This window comes from Caloenas nicobarica, chromosome 1 (assembly GCF_036013445.1).
Source record: "Caloenas nicobarica isolate bCalNic1 chromosome 1, bCalNic1.hap1, whole genome shotgun sequence".
In the NCBI taxonomy this organism is placed as follows: Eukaryota; Metazoa; Chordata; class Aves; order Columbiformes; family Columbidae; genus Caloenas; species Caloenas nicobarica.
The window spans coordinates 41,918,954-41,936,775 of NC_088245.1; the positions used below are offsets into that span (position 1 = coordinate 41,918,954).

At 43.9% G+C, this 17,822-nt stretch overlaps 1 protein-coding gene across 5 annotated transcripts in view; it reads right to left on the reverse strand.

The window, feature by feature from the left end:
* Window positions 1-17,822, reverse strand: part of TCF20 (transcription factor 20) — a 132,715-nt gene that overhangs the window by 28,913 nt on the left and 85,980 nt on the right. For 4 of the 5 annotated variants that reach the window (XM_065658535.1, XM_065658554.1, XM_065658524.1 and 1 more), the window contains one exon: window positions 11,158-16,791. In XM_065658535.1, coding sequence (XP_065514607.1) covers window positions 11,158-16,755 — 5,598 coding nt within the window. In that variant the 5' untranslated portion in view covers window positions 16,756-16,791. The remainder of the gene's footprint in view (window positions 1-11,157; window positions 16,792-17,822) is intronic. The other variant, XM_065658562.1, reaches the window with a different exon arrangement.

The window sequence follows — 17,822 nt, forward strand, 5'->3', positions numbered from 1 at the left end:
TTCTGCGAAAACCTTTCTGAAGTCATGGTCTTGACCAGTCCACTCACTTCCAGACCATTTTAAGACATCAGGTTGTCACAACCTGTTGCCCACAACCCCTCGCCCCCCCATGCCTACCTGGGGCATTTCACTTGTATCAGTACTGACAGAGTTAACAAAACTGGTCCAGACAAAAAATTAGCTTGATAAAAATGAGGAGGGCAAGAGAAGGGGGAGAATTTCTTGGCCAGATCAGCTACCTTACTTGGTTCATTTGCAGAGCAGTAATGCTGGCATAAGGGGAGGTGTGAGGGCGCAGAACAGCTTCTGCTAACCCAAACTTCGCCTAGATTAAATTAACACCATATTTCATCTTCACAGGGGAGCAGAAGAAGCGGCTTACAAGGGACGCTCTTTGCTCTTTCGTATATTTAACAGCAAAGGAGCCTTGACTTTTTGCTATATTCCTACCTCTCACCTTATTCTACTCACTACACCTTATGTATTTCACTTCCCTCAGCCCTTGCCCTGCGCTCATCTTTCTCCAACTTACCCCACTGTGGCACAAAGCAATCAAGGGCTGCTATCACAGTGAAAACACAAATTTCATCAAGTTCAGGGGGGGATCCTGAAAAAAGAGTTTTAGTTGTGGCAGGCAATGGGATATGACTATGAAAAAATGGCATTATTGTGAGAGCAGTTCGGAACTTCAAAGTGCCCACTGATGACGATGATTATTTTTTATGACTCCACATGTGGGCTCTGTGCCCCATGTGCAGGCTGTGCTGGTTTGGCCATTCGCTCCAGGTCCTGCTCCTATCTCCTCTCCCAGCTCAATGCTGTGGCAGGAACGAGCTGCTGAGGGCAACTATCAGAACTCCCAGCTCCATATTCCCCAAACAACTTTGTGTCCCCCATCTCCAGCTACATGCCTTCTCGACATGGCTAAAGCCACTTGCGTTCGCCCATAGCTTTAGCAATACAAGACTGCTGTTAAATGCTAATTGCTTACTAATGAAAACTAATCATCATGCAATTAAACTTTAATCACTAAGCAGCTGGCGGAGATCCAATCCGTAACAATGAAGGCTCATTAATAACTTTTTTCCAAAGTGTTCTATCCGTGAAGACTATCCTATACTTCACACGGAGTCCAGCTAAGTCTGTGAAATTGTTTGAAAAAAATATTTTCTCTGCCAAAAAAGAAAGACAGATTACCCAGAGCACAACACTGTAAGGGTAGTGTAGTTTAGATTAGCTTTTGAAAAGGATGGGTTTAAGATTCAGGGAACTCAAACTCTGTTCCTAGCTTCTTCCATAACCTCAGGCAAAGTGCGCGGCACAGACAGAACCTCTTTTCTTCACTTCTTGTCTCTGCACAGTAACATTCTTCAAGGCAAAAAACTTGAGTTTTAATTTTGCTGTAGTTTCTAAAATTATTACATGAATACTCATCATACTTCAGTTTTATTTTTACTCATCTTTCTAAATCTAGGGAAATTAATCTAATCTCTTTCAGAACGTATTTCGCTAATTAAAAAAAAAGATACTGGAGTTATATAACTAGGTTTATAATGGGCATATAGATGAAAATTTTCTTTTGAAAAGAAAAAAGTTTTAAAAATGCTTTCTATATTGTATTTCAAAAAAACAAACAAACAAACAAACAAACAACAAACCAACCACCTCACACCACCATTGAGCAAGTGTCTCAGTTTTCCCTGCACCACTCCTACCCTAGTCTGGCTACTGCACAAAGCACTGTGCTTATACAGCTTTTGATGAACATGGTTTGCATTGCAGCATTTGAAGAGCTTTCCTTTATTATGAATGGTAGAACATCAGTGTAGTTGAAGCATTATTTTTGTTATTCAGTCACCAAAGGATTCAGGATAATGTTTATTTTAAAAATAAAAAGGAGAAAAAGTATTTTTTTTTAAATTTAAAAAGTCTTACAAAAGATGGAATGCAATTCTAACAATACATACAGTATCACATAACAGAAATTGAAAAATTCTTACCTCCAGAAATTAACCTGTTATCAAACTGAACAAGCAAAGAAAGATTAAGTAGTAATAATCTTTTCTAAATCAGGGAAAAGTATTTTTGAAGGTTTGCATTTTTGCCTGGCTGTAAACCAATACAAGCTATTTTAAACAAAGAGGCATGGAGCAGAGCAAAGTTCTTGAATGTCCTTCAACACTAATTTGCTGGTAGCACTCATCTAATGAAGTTAAGGGGATACAGCTCAAGTGATTATCATCTAGGATTAGTCTAAGTTAACTTAAACTGAACCAACTTTTTTTTAACAAAATAAAACACAAACAGCGCAACAACCTCCCTCCCCAGTTTTGGGGAATCCTAACAACCTTTTTGCCCACAACAGCTTCAGAAGATTCAAGCTAAAATGACACACAAATGGACTGTATTCACTCACTATTGACAATTTAGCAAGAGTTTGGCATCTCTACAGTAACAGGCAACTTAAATCTTACAAAAAGGATTGTGTGAGCTTGTGAATAGCCAGGGAAAAAAAAAAAAAAGCTCTAAAGCTTTGTTTAGAAATCTCCTGCACAGAGAAGGCCCCATTCACATTTGAAAGAGTTGCTTAGAAATTAGAGTTACTAAATGTATTTTTAAATGAGAATTGTACATAGATTTAGAGGATCCCTGATGCTTTATAGAAAGGCCACAACTGTGAAATGAGCAAGCTACTCTTTATATACAAGTTTCCAGTGCTCCTGGCTACAACTAATGTAAGTGGTTAAACATCCTGTTCTTTCCCAATGCTCTATTGTCAGTAAATCTATTTTCTGCTTTCCTCACTCTACATGCTAGACAAACAGTAAAATCCAAAACCATATGCAAGAACAGACATAATGCCCATGCTCTGGGATAAACTAATGGCAAAGGAAGGAGTCTGCTAATAACGATGCACAAAAGTTACTTTCCTGCCTACCCTTCCTCTTCTCTCTACCCCCACACAAAAAGTCAATAGTGGAGAAGTCTTTTCTCGTTTCCCAATGTCATCTTGATGTTTGACACCTCAACTAAACTGATCCTCCTGCTATCTACAATCCATGATCACCAGATGCTGCACCAGTTTTAACGGCTAAAGTCACTTGGGTTTGTTCAGCTTGGAGAAGACAAGACTGAGAGGAGACCTCATGGTGGCTGCAGCTTCCTCATAAGAGGAGGAGGGGGGGCAGGCGCTGAGCTCTTCTCTCTGGTGACCAGTGACAGAACCCAAGGGAATGTCAGGAAGATGTGCCAGGGGAGGTTTAGGTTGCACATTAGGAAAAGGTTCTTCCCCCAGAGGGTGGTGGAGCACTGGAACAGGCTCCCCAGGGAGGTGTCACGGCCCCAAGCCTGGCAGTGTTCAAGAAGAGACTGGACAATGCCCTCGGACACATGGTATGAACTGTGGGGTTGTCCTGTGCAGGGACAGGACTTTGATCTTTGTGGGTCCCTTCCAACTGAGGACATTCTATGATTCGTTATTGATTTCTACTCACAATAAAGCCACAGAAAGCCAGCTTCATTTCACGAATGTAATTAATGGCTTCCAGTCACTCAAGATGCTGAAATACATGCATCAGAGATGTAGATGTGGATTCTGTGTGCTCACCTCTTTGGCATTTGAGGCTTGTGATATCAACATGCAGAGCTGCTGTGAACTACGAAGTGCTGTAGCACTAGTCATTCACGCCTCCAGGTCCCCACACCAGAGGAAGGCAATGAACTGAGATACAACAGGGGCTTCTACCAGGTTCTCGTCTCCGTGGCAGCACCCTCGTACAGACCAGGAGTCATGACAACTTGGAGAGTTTCAGGCATTGCCATCTGGTGTGCTACTTTCTCAGAAAACTGAATCTGAAGTTCATTATTCAGCCTGTCTTTCAGAATTTCTTCTCCACCCAAAATTTCATGCTTCCTTATTTTTGTAACACTGCAGAAGAATATTAAAGATGCTGCCATTTCCAAAGGAATGAAAATGAATGTTAAACTAATTGTACTAAGGACTGTCTTCAAGAAAGAAAAAGCACATATCCAACTACGGCAACTAGGTGTTTGGACAAAGTCTGACAACGAAAATCAAGAACTCAACCACTTCAAGGAGAATTGTAGAAGGTGCCTCGAGATTTTGTGGCACTTGGGGGCTTAAAGCACACTAAAAGCTGTTGCCAGAGATGAAAATAAGCAAACAATGTTCTCAATACACCCTTTTTTTCAGCCACTGCTAACAGGCAGTTTCAAACTTCGTTACTGGTTTCCCTTTCCTCACAGTGAAAAATTAACAAGCTCCAGTGTCACTACTTCTTTGGAAATTTCTCCCTACTGTTACAGGTTTGGGTGTAAGAAACACAGGTTTTCCTTCCTGTGTTTGTCAGGCATGCAGCCTTTGAAGCAGCAGATTATTATTTCAGCTGAACCCTGACCTCATGCAGAACTTCACTTGAGGGGCTTTTTGGAGGAAGAAAAAAAAAAAAAGTCAGGTTCTGCACATTTTTCTTCTCTAAGAAGGAGGATAACGAGTAAAAAGGTCAGCATTCATCTCCCAACACATAGAAACAGTAGCACTCTCAGCCTAAAACACTTTCAAGTGTTAGTGTCACCTGGGCACAATTTTGTGTTACAGCTAACTTGATCTAATGGTTGTAATTAGCAGTGGGAAGGGCCCTCCCTGTCAGATGCAGCAAACATGGTTCAGAGAGTAAGTGGATTCAGATGGCTGATCTGGCACAAAGATCCCCCAGTCCAAGCTAGCCTTCTGATGGATTAGCTAGCTAAAAAAATCAACCCACTGTGATCTAGCATAAGGGAAACAGTGGGAACACGCGGCTCACAAAGAGGATAAAGTAGGATCACCCCTCTTGACAGCAACTTGCTCCTAGCCTGGCTCTGGGATAACGCAGCACACCTGTGCCAAATGAGACATTTGGAATTAACTGACACCTTCAGACTTTTGGTGCTACACTGCTCAGGTTCCAAGGGCTAGAAACCATTTTGCTGTGTTTTGCCAGAGGTAGCTAACCTTCCACAATTTTCTCAGTTCACACCGATTCCCTGGCTTGGGCATTTGATTAGCCACAAAGGAACTTCTTAAAAGCAATTACTTACTGTGTGTACGAGCATTTTTATTAGGTGCCCCCCACCCCAAATCTGAGAATACAAATAGCTTAATTCCTAGTGATCCCACTAGGCACCCCTTCTTTACCCAATTTACAGTCACAATCCAGAACAGTAGAGGTAAACAGAAGAAAACGGTTCTATGAAACCAGCAGAGTAAACAAAATACTATAGATCGGTAATCCTCATTTCCTCTGCAGTACAGATTTCCACAGATAAAATACTGTGGAAGATCAACTAGCATAGTCTTAAGTGTTCAAGAAATACTTTCCTGTGCAAAACCAGAAGTTGTTCTCCATGAAATCTGGATAGCATATGCAAACCTACCTCCAGCCCTACGAACTAACACGGGCACACTCCATGAGCCAGAAGGCTGTCACTGCCCAGCAGTAATGGAACACTCAAATATCTAAAGACCAATTTGCAAAGAAAGAGACATACATTTAGGTTCTGAACTTCTGTAAGTACATATGTGGTTTTTAAGAACTTTTTCCAGTCAGTCTGACCTTCTCAACAGGCTTGTTAATTGCCCTAAAGAAGGTAGATTTCTCCTCTTCAGGTAAGCAGCAGGCTTTGAAAGATAATCCATGGAGAGTGGGACACACAAAATTCCAGATTAGTGACAGAAAGCCCAGAATCTCCTTCCATTATACTGCAGATGATGGGCAGATTTTACCCTTCACTGCTTATTACTCTGAAGTTCTCCTGACTGAAACCCAAGATGATCCTTTCAATAAGATGCAACAAAGGGAACAGGTTCCAAGGGCTTCTTCCCATGTATAAGGATTAAAAGATTTCTCAAGCTGGGAACGAAGCAGAGATTGATGAGAAAAGCATTAAATTCTTTAGACCTTTTAAAACAGATCTTTAAAAGGGGGATAAACAAGTTTTCCTTTCACAGAACGCGGTCAGCAGAAACAAAAGCTAGATTTACCTTCAGCCAGGTCAATTCTGACAGAGGAGGGGGGTGGGGAGGGAAACCACAACCAAAAAATCTCTAGAAGTAATACCTGTGCTAGGCCAGAGCCTCTGCCTTGGGGAAAAAAAAAGTATTTTATAAAAAAAAAATTCCAAGAAACAACATACCACCTCCTAGTGAACAGCTTTTTAGAAAACGATAGAAAAACTATCTTCTTGGATTCTGCAACTCAATCTAACACAAAGAATGTTCTCTGCGTTGTTCTTCTCTTCACTAAAGCTTCTTAAATTTAATACTGAGAATAAAGACCATCAATTCTTTCAAACATTCAGTCTCCTGACAACTACCAAAGTGACTTCATAATTTTGCCAGCTTTAAAAGGTAATGCAAGATGAAATCTTAGTTAAAATGAGTTTCTCCTGAATAGGAAAACAATGAGAAGATAAACAAGGTAGGAAACTGTTTCCTTAAAGGTATTTATAGTAAACTGCATGCAAGTGTTAGTTTTCCAAATCTATAAATGCAAAGGAATGGTTAATATGACTGTAAAAAGAGAGACCAAAAAATTTCCATAGGAAGAATATGGATATATTTTCAAATCTGCTGCAGGAATACCTGCTGTAAGATTCCCAGTATCATAAGGCAAAGATCTTATGCCAAATCACTTATCTGCTTTACGTATCCCACAACATGGCCACCTTCAATACTTGAAAGAAAGCATTCTATAGGCGACTGGATCATTCAGCACTAGGGAGATGGCGTATTTTCAGTTCAGGATTTCAGCCGCCTTGGAATCAAAAACATCCAACTGCAAGAAGGCCAGTTAGCACCCTTACGATGGTTTAACAAGCAGTTTAAGAGAGAAAGACTTGGCAGGTAGGTCCATCTGCTGGGGTATCTACTTCGAACCTCAAAATAAGGATGCCATTCTGCATCTGAAGCGGCCCAATTCATCTAATCTGCTATTCACATTCTCAGAACCAAGAGGCCCTCTAGAGTGGCTTTTTGCCTTTGAGAAAGGCAGATTCTGGCACTTTGGAAATCAGCTGGATTACTGCTTAGAAGGGTAATACATCCATAACCATTTTCAGTTCAGGGCGAAATCAGGCTTTAAGGAAAGCTCAAAGCTCAGGAGAGTCACTTCATGGTTTGATAAACCTTTTAAAGATAGTATCTTCTCACCTTAAATTCTTCTAGAGCATCTGGTACAAGTTGATCTTTGAGCAACCTCATATGCGTTCTAAGCCTTCCTTGAGATCAACCATGGGGCTGTTCTCAAAAAACTGCAGCAAGACACAGACATTTATTTATATAAGGAACAGGAGACACAGCAATAATAATGTTTCAAATTCCTTCCTGATTCTGGAAGGCAAACAAAAAATAGAAGTGTTTTGAAAAAGAAGAGATCTATAATAGGCTTTCATCTGAGAAAAAAAAGAGGTGAGCTTGTGCAAGAAGAAGAAATGCAAAGGGGGTTACTTATGCCACTACCTCTACATCACAGTTTGATAGTTTATGGCCTTCGACTAGAAGTTGAAGTTTCTTATTTCTATACTAAGATGCTGCATGCGCAACAGCAATAGAGCCAGATCTCTAAAGAAAATGTTTCAACTCAATGTTATAGATTCAGTTTAAATTGAGTGCACAGTTGCCCTTTGTGGGTACTACAGTTTACATAGATTTTGAATTACGGCAGTATTTCATTTGCACAGAAGGTGTTGCATACATGAATTATTCACTTCCAGGCTTATGACCCGTCATATGCCATAAACTAATGTATTTCCTTACCCCTAGACCAATTTAAGACCTAGATTCCTGTATGCTTGCGCACACATCTGTCTGCTCTCTCCTGCTAGCAAGCAGCTACATGGTTTGCACATCTGCTTTTCCAGCACACTAACACTGATGAACTGCATGTCAGAAGGAACAAAAAGAAAATGCACTTGCAAAGCCAGAAAGAGGTAAAGAGTGAGCATATGCAACGAGCACAGAAAATAAGCTGTCTGAGCCAGAAGGCTATCCTCAGGCAGCAGGGCAGAAAGAGTCTAGTTCAACAAAGCCTTTCCGCTGCCTGGGGATGGCTTCTGGCAGGTACACCTCTGAATGCCCCGACTGCCACCTTCATGCTGCGCATAACCCTCTCCTAACTGAAAGGGGGAGGATATACTGCTTCCATAGAAGAATACAGCACTGAAATTTGCTACAACAGGATACAAAAGGTTAAGGAAAAAGTAACGCTAGGAGAAAAGCTATTCTGCTATTTGTGACAGAGGTGGGAGAGAAAGGTGGATTACTCTCACGGATGTCAGGCAGAAGAGCCTATCATTCAGCTAGGACACTTCTGTAAGACAGAACAAAACAAAGCGCACACAAGAAAATGTCGCCTGCCTCTGAAAGTTCAGAGTCTTATAACCAGATTAAGAACTGACCCAGGCAGAAGAGTGGAGAGCACTGTAAGGCTACATATCACTTCTCATACACAGAAAGTACACAGCACTTCTTACAGCCTTAAATAGGAAGGATTAGGAAGAAATAATTTTCACATCAAGTGAGGAGATTGTGAATCCGAGTGACAAGAAAATCAGAACAAGATGGCAGACGATGGATTAAGGATGATGTAGATTACAAGCCACGTTTTGAAGTGAGAGTCTGAGGACTCACCAGGAATTCAATAATTTTTAAGTTTGTGGCAGAAGAACACGAACCTGGAGCAAAAAGCAAGCTCTACAAGACTCTGGAAAAAAGTGACCAGGTTACGCAAGGCTACTCGAAAGCACGATATTCCAGGGTATAGGGAAAGAAAACACAAGCAGAACTTCAGTGAATCCCACACAAAATCCTGGGAATAATGAACAACGGCCTCTCCAAAAAATAGTGGCAAGAAATGAGGTAAACAAAAGAGGACACAGATGGGAAACAACAGTGGAGCAACACTTGAAGAGCAGCACAGCTGATAGTGACAAATGTAGCTGACAGGGAAAGGAAAATGAGGTACTGGATCTGAACCTTAGCTAGGAAGAGATCACCGTAAACAATCATTGCAATTGTAGTAGAGCACAATCAAAGCCACAGTGGAGGACAAGTGCCCCAGACAATGCACTCAATTCTGAGATAAAAAAAGGGAAAGGAAATTAAGAGGTGGTTGCAAAGGCTAAAGAGGCCACAGGCATTTTGTACACTTCTTTTTTAAAAAAAAGGGAAACACTTGTGCCTACAGGTACTATGAGAGGAAAGAAAAGCTAGGAGTTGAGCAAGTGATTAAAGGCAAGAAGTAGAGAGAAAGGACACGAGGTTCAAAAGAGATAAGGAGATTTTTTTGGTATGGTGCGATAAGGGCAGAAGAAAGGGTTAAGAAGAGGACAAAAAAAAAAGTTCTGTTTGTGACACAGATATGATCATAATGGTTGGAATAAGGTGATAAAGGGTAGGCCAGAGAGTATTCACTCAAAGTCAGGATCCCATGCAGAGAAATAACTAGATGTCAAACAACATGCAAAACCCATACAAAAACGTGGTGGATAACAGGCTACTATTTGTCCAGTTTGATTAGAGCGTATCAGCACAGCATGTCTCTGACGGGCATACCCCTTTGCAGGTACAGGAACACAAAAAGGATTGCTGGAGGACAACTTAAAGTGGTTTGAGAACTTGCAGAGAAGGCATTTGCTACTGGGGGAACAAGGATCAGAAATGAAAGACCCTTAAAAGAGGAAAAAGGGAAAATGAGGCTGGAGCGATCCAGATTCAAAATACTGGTGAACTACAAGACAAATGAAACCTTGCAATTATCCAAGATAAGAAATTCAGCAGTTGCATCAGAGCAAGCATGCAGGCACAGTTCGATGAAAACCAAATGAAATTAACTGACTTTGTTTAATGAGAGGCTAGAAACAAGAATGCAAGCCAAATCAAGTTAGGGCAAAGAAGCATGTAATTACTGTCAAAGAACAGTGAGTGAAAATGCAGAACAAGCCGGGAATCAAACCTGAAGAGAAAAGCTCATAGGGAGGAAATGAGCACACTGTAACAATACAAAGAGAAGATAAAAATGGGATCCCAAAACCGTTTAGAAAAGGAAAAAAATCTGAAGGGAAGAAGAAAAAGTAGTCTAGTGCCTCTTCCATGGTCTGGTCCGGGACAGAATGCATTATGCAAAAGGTAACCATAAAAAAGGGATGTAGCATACTGATGATGGCAAAGAAAGCCACATAAATGGGGTTTTAGAGTGTCATCTTACATCTCAGAAAATCAAGAATACTGAGTGTCCCCATCTACAACCAGGTGGTTGTGAATGAAGTTTCCTCTTTGTTCCTGCTTTTAATCTTACACATTTCTTCTCACTCATTGCATACTCACACTTTGGAGAAAGTAAATTATCAGTATAATTTGTGGTACAATTAGTATTGAATTCATCAATACTAAACCCAGCCACTTTTTACTTAAAGCTTACATACCTCTGTGCAATTCTACTCTATCCACTGTATTTTCTAAATACTGCAAATTCTCCTACGGTTGTGTAACATGTATTACAGTCACAGAATAACTTAGGTTGGAAGGGACTCCTGCTGAAAGCAAAGCCAACTTTGAAGCTAGACCTAACTTCAGAGGTAAAGTGGGTTCCTTAGGGCCTCGCCCAGTCACACTTGTGAGTCTCCAAGAACAGATATTCCACAGATTCTCTGTTGGTCCTCCTCCCTCAATCCAACATTTGACCACCCTGTGAAATTTTTCATCTAACATTGAACTGGAATTTTCTTTGTTGCAGTTTGTGTCTGCTGCCACTTGTCCTTTCACTGTATGGCTTTACGAAGAGCCCTAGAGGATGTTAAATATCTAATAGGATAGAACAAACGAGAAAAAAGATCATTGTAGTTATGAGAAAGGCTTTGGACATCCAGGACTTTCAGTAGGTAACAAGCATCCAGCTCTTTGACGCCTGAAAAAATCTGTCTGATCAAGTGTGGCAGAGATCTAAACAAGGTCATGAAAAGGACATCACTACAGATTTATTTAAGATGAAAGATGATCACTTAAGACATGAGAGAAGATCAAGGAAAAATGGTATTCTGAATGGTATACATACTGCAAATGAAGACAAATAATGTTGTAGAGTAAGGTCAGGTACTCACCATCTCTCTTGCAATCTCCACAGCTTCCTGCAGCCCATAGAGCCTGCCACAGACCAGGTAGATCCCATTGGCCCAGAGAATACAACCCTCATGGACCCAAAATTCATTGCTGTCAAGAGGTAGTTCAGGAATTTGTAACTCCAGCTCAGTGCCACCTTCTGAAGTGGGCATAGAGGGTTTTGAGTCCAAAGGAGTCTTTTCAGCACCACTGCCACCCTCAGTGGTTGCTTTTTTACACGAAGCTCCCCTTGAAAGTGACCGAGAGGCTCCACTACAGTCCTCAGAGCGGTGCCGCCTCTTAAAGCGGGGATGAGCAGCGAGGCTTCTTTGTTCCTTCTGTTGTTGCTGTTCCTCCTCCTCTTCCGTATCTGTCTTGGAACCATTAGAAGCACTTTTGTGCCGTACCTTGACTTTGCTCTGCATTTCCGTGGCCCTCTTTGGAGGTGGGTTCTTGGGCAAAGTGGCTGCGTAATCCTGGGGGTAGAAAGGACCAAAGAGGTCACCCATGTTACGATAGCTTGCCCATTTGCCACACAGGCAGCAAACCAGATGCCCCAAGACAGAAGACTCTGTTACTACAGGGCCCTGCAGCATGAAAGTTGAGGTTGGCAGCACTTTGCTCTCCGCATTGCTAGGAGGGGGTGTCGAAGACCTCTGTCCTTTCCGACCCCTCACCAATTTGTTCTGCTCCTCTTCCTCCGCGTTAATGATTGTGCACACAGCGCCTAATTCACACTTGTTTACCACATGAATATAAGGGAAAAAGGACTTATTCTTGGAGTCAGTTTTATCTACAGACTGGGTAGCATATTTAAGCTTGATCTCTGGTTCTTGAGGCTCCACAATTGGAGCAGCCCGTCTGGGCTTCCGCTTCCGTGGCTGTGCTGCCGGTTTTCGCCTCTCCCTCCTTTGCCTCTTCGGTTTTGGCTCACCACCACCTACCCCTTCTGAAGCCTGTGAAGGTGCTGGTGGGGGTGGTGGGGGTGGTGGCAGTTGCTGCTGTTGCTGCTGCTGTTGCTGCTTCTTCTGCTTGTTCACACTCCCAATTGGCCTCCCCTTTTTCTTTCCAGAGGGAAAATATCCCTTTGGAGGGAAACCATCTGGCTTGGGTGAAATGTTTGTCACATCTCCATCTTTTTCCTCAGACTTTGGATTTGGTTCAGAAGTAAACACACTGGAAGGAGAAATTGTTTTTGAGTCGGAAAAGGTCAGAGTTCCAGCTCCACTTACAGATCCATCAGGCCTTCCCTGACCACTTGACTTCTGAGAAGGTGGTGGTGCTGCACTGGATCCTGCTCCTTCTTTACCGACACTGGCAGCTTCAGGGACCTCTTTCTTGGTTTTATCATCCTCACTGTTTTGCCACTCTTCTGAAGATCTTGGAAGAGTTATTTCACCAGCTGTATCCTGGCTTGCTGGCCCCACTTGATCTGACATCTCTCCTTTTCTCTTCTCAGCCTCTGGTCCATGTCCAGCCACATTTCCTCCTTCAGGTCCACTCTTAAGGGACAAGATGTCATCAAGAGTAACAGTATCTGCACCAGTTTCAGCACTGTTGGTAGGAACACTTCTCCTAATATTGGGAGATGTAATTTTTTGAACAATAGCTTCCAGTTTTAATCCTCGCCCCTTTCTTGGGGGCAATATTTTGGTCTTAGCCGGGCTTGTGAGGGAAACAGCAGGACAATTCCTATTATCAGGACTCGGCAGGTCCTTGAAGGAATCTCCCTTTGCAACTGACTTGCCAACATCTTGGCTTTGAGATGAATGGGCATAGGAGTTGTATGTTTTTTCAGCTCCTTCTTTCGCTGAAGTCATCAGTCGCCCTTTATCTTCACTGCCACTGTTCTTCATATCCTGTGGCTGTCTTTTGGTAGGGATAGGCGAGATGAAAGAACGGACTCTCCTCCTCATAATTAATGGGTTTTGAGGAGACTGGTCTTCCTGGCCAGGGAGCCTGATCATGGCATTACTAGGCTTGGGCAAATCTGTAGATTCCTCTCGTCGATGCCCATCGCTTTCTTGAGGGCAAAATCGTTTTTGGTTGGCTGCTCCAAGAGGGCCACTGCTTTTGGCAGGAGAAGTTTGCCGAGAGAGGTCCCAACCAGATTCATGATGCTGCAACTTCTGGTTGCCGTGTTTCAGTTCGGTGCATTTGCCCTGGGTACTGTCACCCCCCATAACGCAGCGCCCAGCTTCCTGGCTTCCAGTATCATGGTAAGAGCTACCTTGAAGGTACATAATTCCATCCTTGTCATTTTTTAAGGGACTTCTTACTCTTTCCAGAAACTGCTGTTGTCTTGGGCTCTTCCTTGGTCCTTCCTGCCTGTGCTGAGCTGCAGCAATCACACCCTGAGCAGTGCTGCTTGCCCAATCTTTGTATTCTTCTTGCTGTTGCTGGTATATCTGTCTCTTGTAATGATACTGGGAATTTAAACTCTGGTTAGGGTCACCAAAAGCATGAGACCTAGCATTTGTGTGATATGCTGAAGCCAAAGATGGGCCTTCTGAATTCTGAGGGTAGGCAGAATGCAAGGAACCCCTATTAACTCTTTCAGATAGTGTCATGTGTGGGTTCATGTGATGCAGATCTGCTCCTGGGCCTCTACTCCTGCCTGGTGACATTTTCAGCTTATCAGCAAGATCCTGAAATTGAGAAGGTGATTTACCCCTGCTGCTTCCAGTTCTGCCAGGTGCTCGTCTCATTGGTGTCGATCTGCTGTCCTGCTGGGGAATGTAGTCTGGAGCAGCATCCGAGACTGCAGCTCCAGGGCTGGCGTTGCCTCGGAAAGATTCGTGCTTGATGCCAGCAGGATGACAATGGTCTCCTGTTTTTTTATTATTGAGACTAGCTGAGCTCTTTGACTGTTCAAAGTCTTCTTCTTTTATTTGCCCACTGTGAGCTTTCATCTTTGTTTCCATGGATACTAAACCACCAGGGAGTATTACTGACTGGCTCAAGCCAGGGGCAAGACGTTCACTCCTTCCACTTCTGGCCTCAGGACCCATGTGCCCCATTGGGTGAGGGCCAGGATCTCTGACAAGTTGCCTTAATGGAGATATGTCACAGATCACTGATCTCCTCTCTGAGAGCGCTCCCCCTTCATGGGCAGAAGACTGAGACTCCACATCAAACTTTCTAGCAATAGGGTAATCAGCTAGATTTATCTGCTTCATGTCAGGAGCTGCACTGCTGGACTTCCTATCCCAGGGACCCCAGTGAGGGCCTTCCAGGAGAGACCCCATGCTTTTATTTAAGAGGCCTCTATTGGTCAATTCATTGGTTTGACTAATTAAGATATTGGGCCTCATGGCTCCCTCCAAACTCCCAGCCATCCCAGAATGCTCCTGTGCATTCCTAGAATACCTCCTGTCTGGATGATGGTGGTACCCCTGTAAAACCTCCTGTAGGAGGCTGGGAAACTTCTCATTCCGGCCTTTGCGCTCACTATGCCCTGGAAAATCCCCTTTTTCTTGACCAGAAGGATACTGTGGAAAGCCACCAATATTTCTCTGTATACCAGCTGCTATATTATCCTTGTAACTGTACCTTAAACTGCCAGGAGATTTGGAAGGTTCTGTCCTCGCAGGAAAATTTGGCCCAACAACTGCATGACCAGGCTGGCTGTTCCCTTCTCCATTATGGTTAGTGTTATCTCCACTTTTGCTCCCTTTACTTCCTCCTTGAGTCTCTGGCTGTGTCCCTGCATGCCCAGCTTCTTTTGTTCCACTAGCACTGGCTGGTGCCTGAGTGGCTGCAGTAGCATCATCTTGTGCAGGTTTATCTTGCCCACCTGACTTTTCTACTCTTCCTGTCATGGCTTCCCGGGAGACAATCACCCCAACTGCCTTTTCATTCACTTTTGGGGCATTTTCCACAGCCACCACAGCTTCCTTCCCATCAGGGGAGGCCACATCGTCCCTAGCTGCAGGGCTGCTGCTGAGTTTTGATGGCTCATTCTGAGAGCCTTGCGCTGGTGAGGAGTTGGACCTCTCTATGTTACCCCCTTTGTAAGTGGTGTCTGAGCTGGTGCTCTGGCCACTCAGCTGTCTCACCCTTTCCCCATGATCCTCTGAACTACTGGAACAGCCACCATCAAGGGACTCTGCCATGGGAGACTTAAGTTGCTCCTCTGCCTGAGAGGAGCCTTCTGAGTTGGTGCAGCTGTCGGCCTTCTTTGAAGATGATGACCTTTTGGAACTTTTTTTCTGAGGTGCCAAGGCATCTGAGAGCAACATGTGCTGGACTGTGTTGGGCAGGTTGGCAACTTGAGAACTTAGAGCACTCAGGCTGCTCAGCCCTGGATCTGTGAGCCTTTTTTCCTGCAGTCCTTCCAGCCCAAATCCCTTGAATCCTCCTGCATGAGCATTGGGACTTGGCATCATAGATGGTGTAGGACTAAGCTGAGGCATCATCTGCAGGATTCTGTTTCTAGAACCCATGGACATGTTGCCTTGCCCACACTGGAGATTCTCTCCACCTGGCATGAGTGGAGAAGGGGTAGAGCTGCAGCTTGGAGACTGAACCACAGATGCAGCAGGAGATGGATTAGAAATTGGACTGAAGTTTTGGTGGAACTGCATTGGTGACCTTACAGGAACTTCAGTCTGACTGTACTGCCCCACTTGACTTTGAAGAGAGAGCTTGGTGGCAGCATTTGAATACTGCATTACGTGCTGAGGTGGGTGCTGTTGCTGCTGCCCCTGCTGCCCGCTTTGGGGCAGCTTAGACTGCTCAAAGCTTTTCATCGGTTGAGTCTGAAAGCTGTAGTTTGACTGGGTCCCATATGCCTGTGCGTTGGAACCCACAGCGTGGCCTTCATACTGCGACCCAGAATTCACACTGTAGCTTCCATCGTAATTCTGTCCTGACTGGCCAAAACGCTGTGGGGAGGGGAAAGAGGAGGAGGAGGACGAAGGCGGCTGATAGTGTTGGCTGAACTGACCCACTCGTAACTGGTACCCAGAAGCAGAGGAAGGCAGGGTGGATGGACGCTGCATTGGCTGCAAGTGTGAGGTGCTAGAAGCAGACTGGCTGGAAGCCTGGGGTAAAGGCTGATGAGACTGATAGATCTGCTGTCTCAGCTGCTGCACCTGCTGCTGCTGGCTAGAAGCCTGCTGCTGATACTGGGCACTCCCTGGAGAAAAAGGACCAGTGTAATCCTGTTGATAGTGGGATACACCCCCAAGGGTCGAATGCTGTGTTTGAAACTGGCCCACATGTCCCTCACTCCCATACTGACTCCCAAAGCTACTCCCTTGAGGGGGCCCATAGCTTTGCACTGGTCCAGAAGGCCTGCGCTGAGGTGGCTGCTGCCCTCCTGACGCCACTGGATCTTTGTTGGCAGCCATATAGTAAAACTCTCCTGCTTCTTTTCTGAAACCTTGGTAGCTCTGATGGCCAGAGCTCTCACCAGGCATTGCTGTAGAGGCTCCTGCTGCTCCACGACGTCCACTGCCAGCACCTCCTCCAAAGCTCTGGAACATCTGGGCCTGCTGGCGGGGGCTGAACTCTTCCAGTCGGGAGGAACCCTGCACGTCCTGTGGGTAGCTCTGCTGGTTTCCGTGGTAACTACTTTGCTCCCGAAAGGACTGCATGCTGTTCAGCAGCAGAGCTGCAGCTCGAAAGCCCTCCTAGAGGGGGAGAAAAAGAAAGAGGAAAAAAAAAGGTATAGCATCTACATCTCCCAGTCACATCAATACCACCGCTCACTGTTTTAATGGCAATTAACATTTAGTACTTTCTGGTACATCAGTGGGTATCCCCTTCTCCTTGCAACTTTCCAACCTTCTAGGTAACACAAGTAAGAGGTATCACTTACAATTAAACATAAGTCTGGAGCCTACTACCAGTTGGAGCGCATTTTCAGCGTTAGTATTTCCCCACAGTCATTTACTAACTGGGTCTGTTTACGTGCCCCTGAAAAAACAAATTTCCAATGATATTTTCCAAAGCAAAGGAGAACAATCCTCACTCTCCAGCTATCCTCCGCGGCTAATACTAGGAATAATCAAGTATTTTGCTACTGTGTTAAAAGATGCAACAACGAGAAGTCTGGAACACCCTCAAACCACTCTTGGATCTACTGTAGAAATGATACCCAAGGCTCTTGTTTCATTCTGGACAAGATCTCTGTTAGAGAACACTCAAGGTACAATTGACCAAAGCTCAAACCAAGATACTCCAATAAAAAGGATCTGTGGGAACCTAGAAAGAACTGGCACCAGCATGCTCAAAGGTATGTGCTCCAAGCTCCGTTCCTGAGTACTCCAGTGACACTTTTAGGTGAAAACCGGGACAACATGTGATACTTTCCCCCGCCCCGTCTGCTTTGTTTTAAAAGATGGAAAGCCAGAACAAGCCTACTCTATTTGACCAAAAGGATCTACAACTTCATCCCTTAGGACTTTTATACTACCTTGAATGAAACTTAACTGGAAACATTTGTCAGCCAGAATACATATTTTGAAATACCATGTATGATCATTTACATAATCAACCCCCAAGTAAATGCACTTCAAGAGGCTCTCCTATGTACTTCAATCTATTATTCAGTGTGTGGAATCATGACTCATCCTCAAGGACTGGACCACAGCTACAAAATTGGTTGGAGTCCCTGGCTAGTCCCTCTGTAAAAGCCTGAGACAACAGTAGACGCATTAAG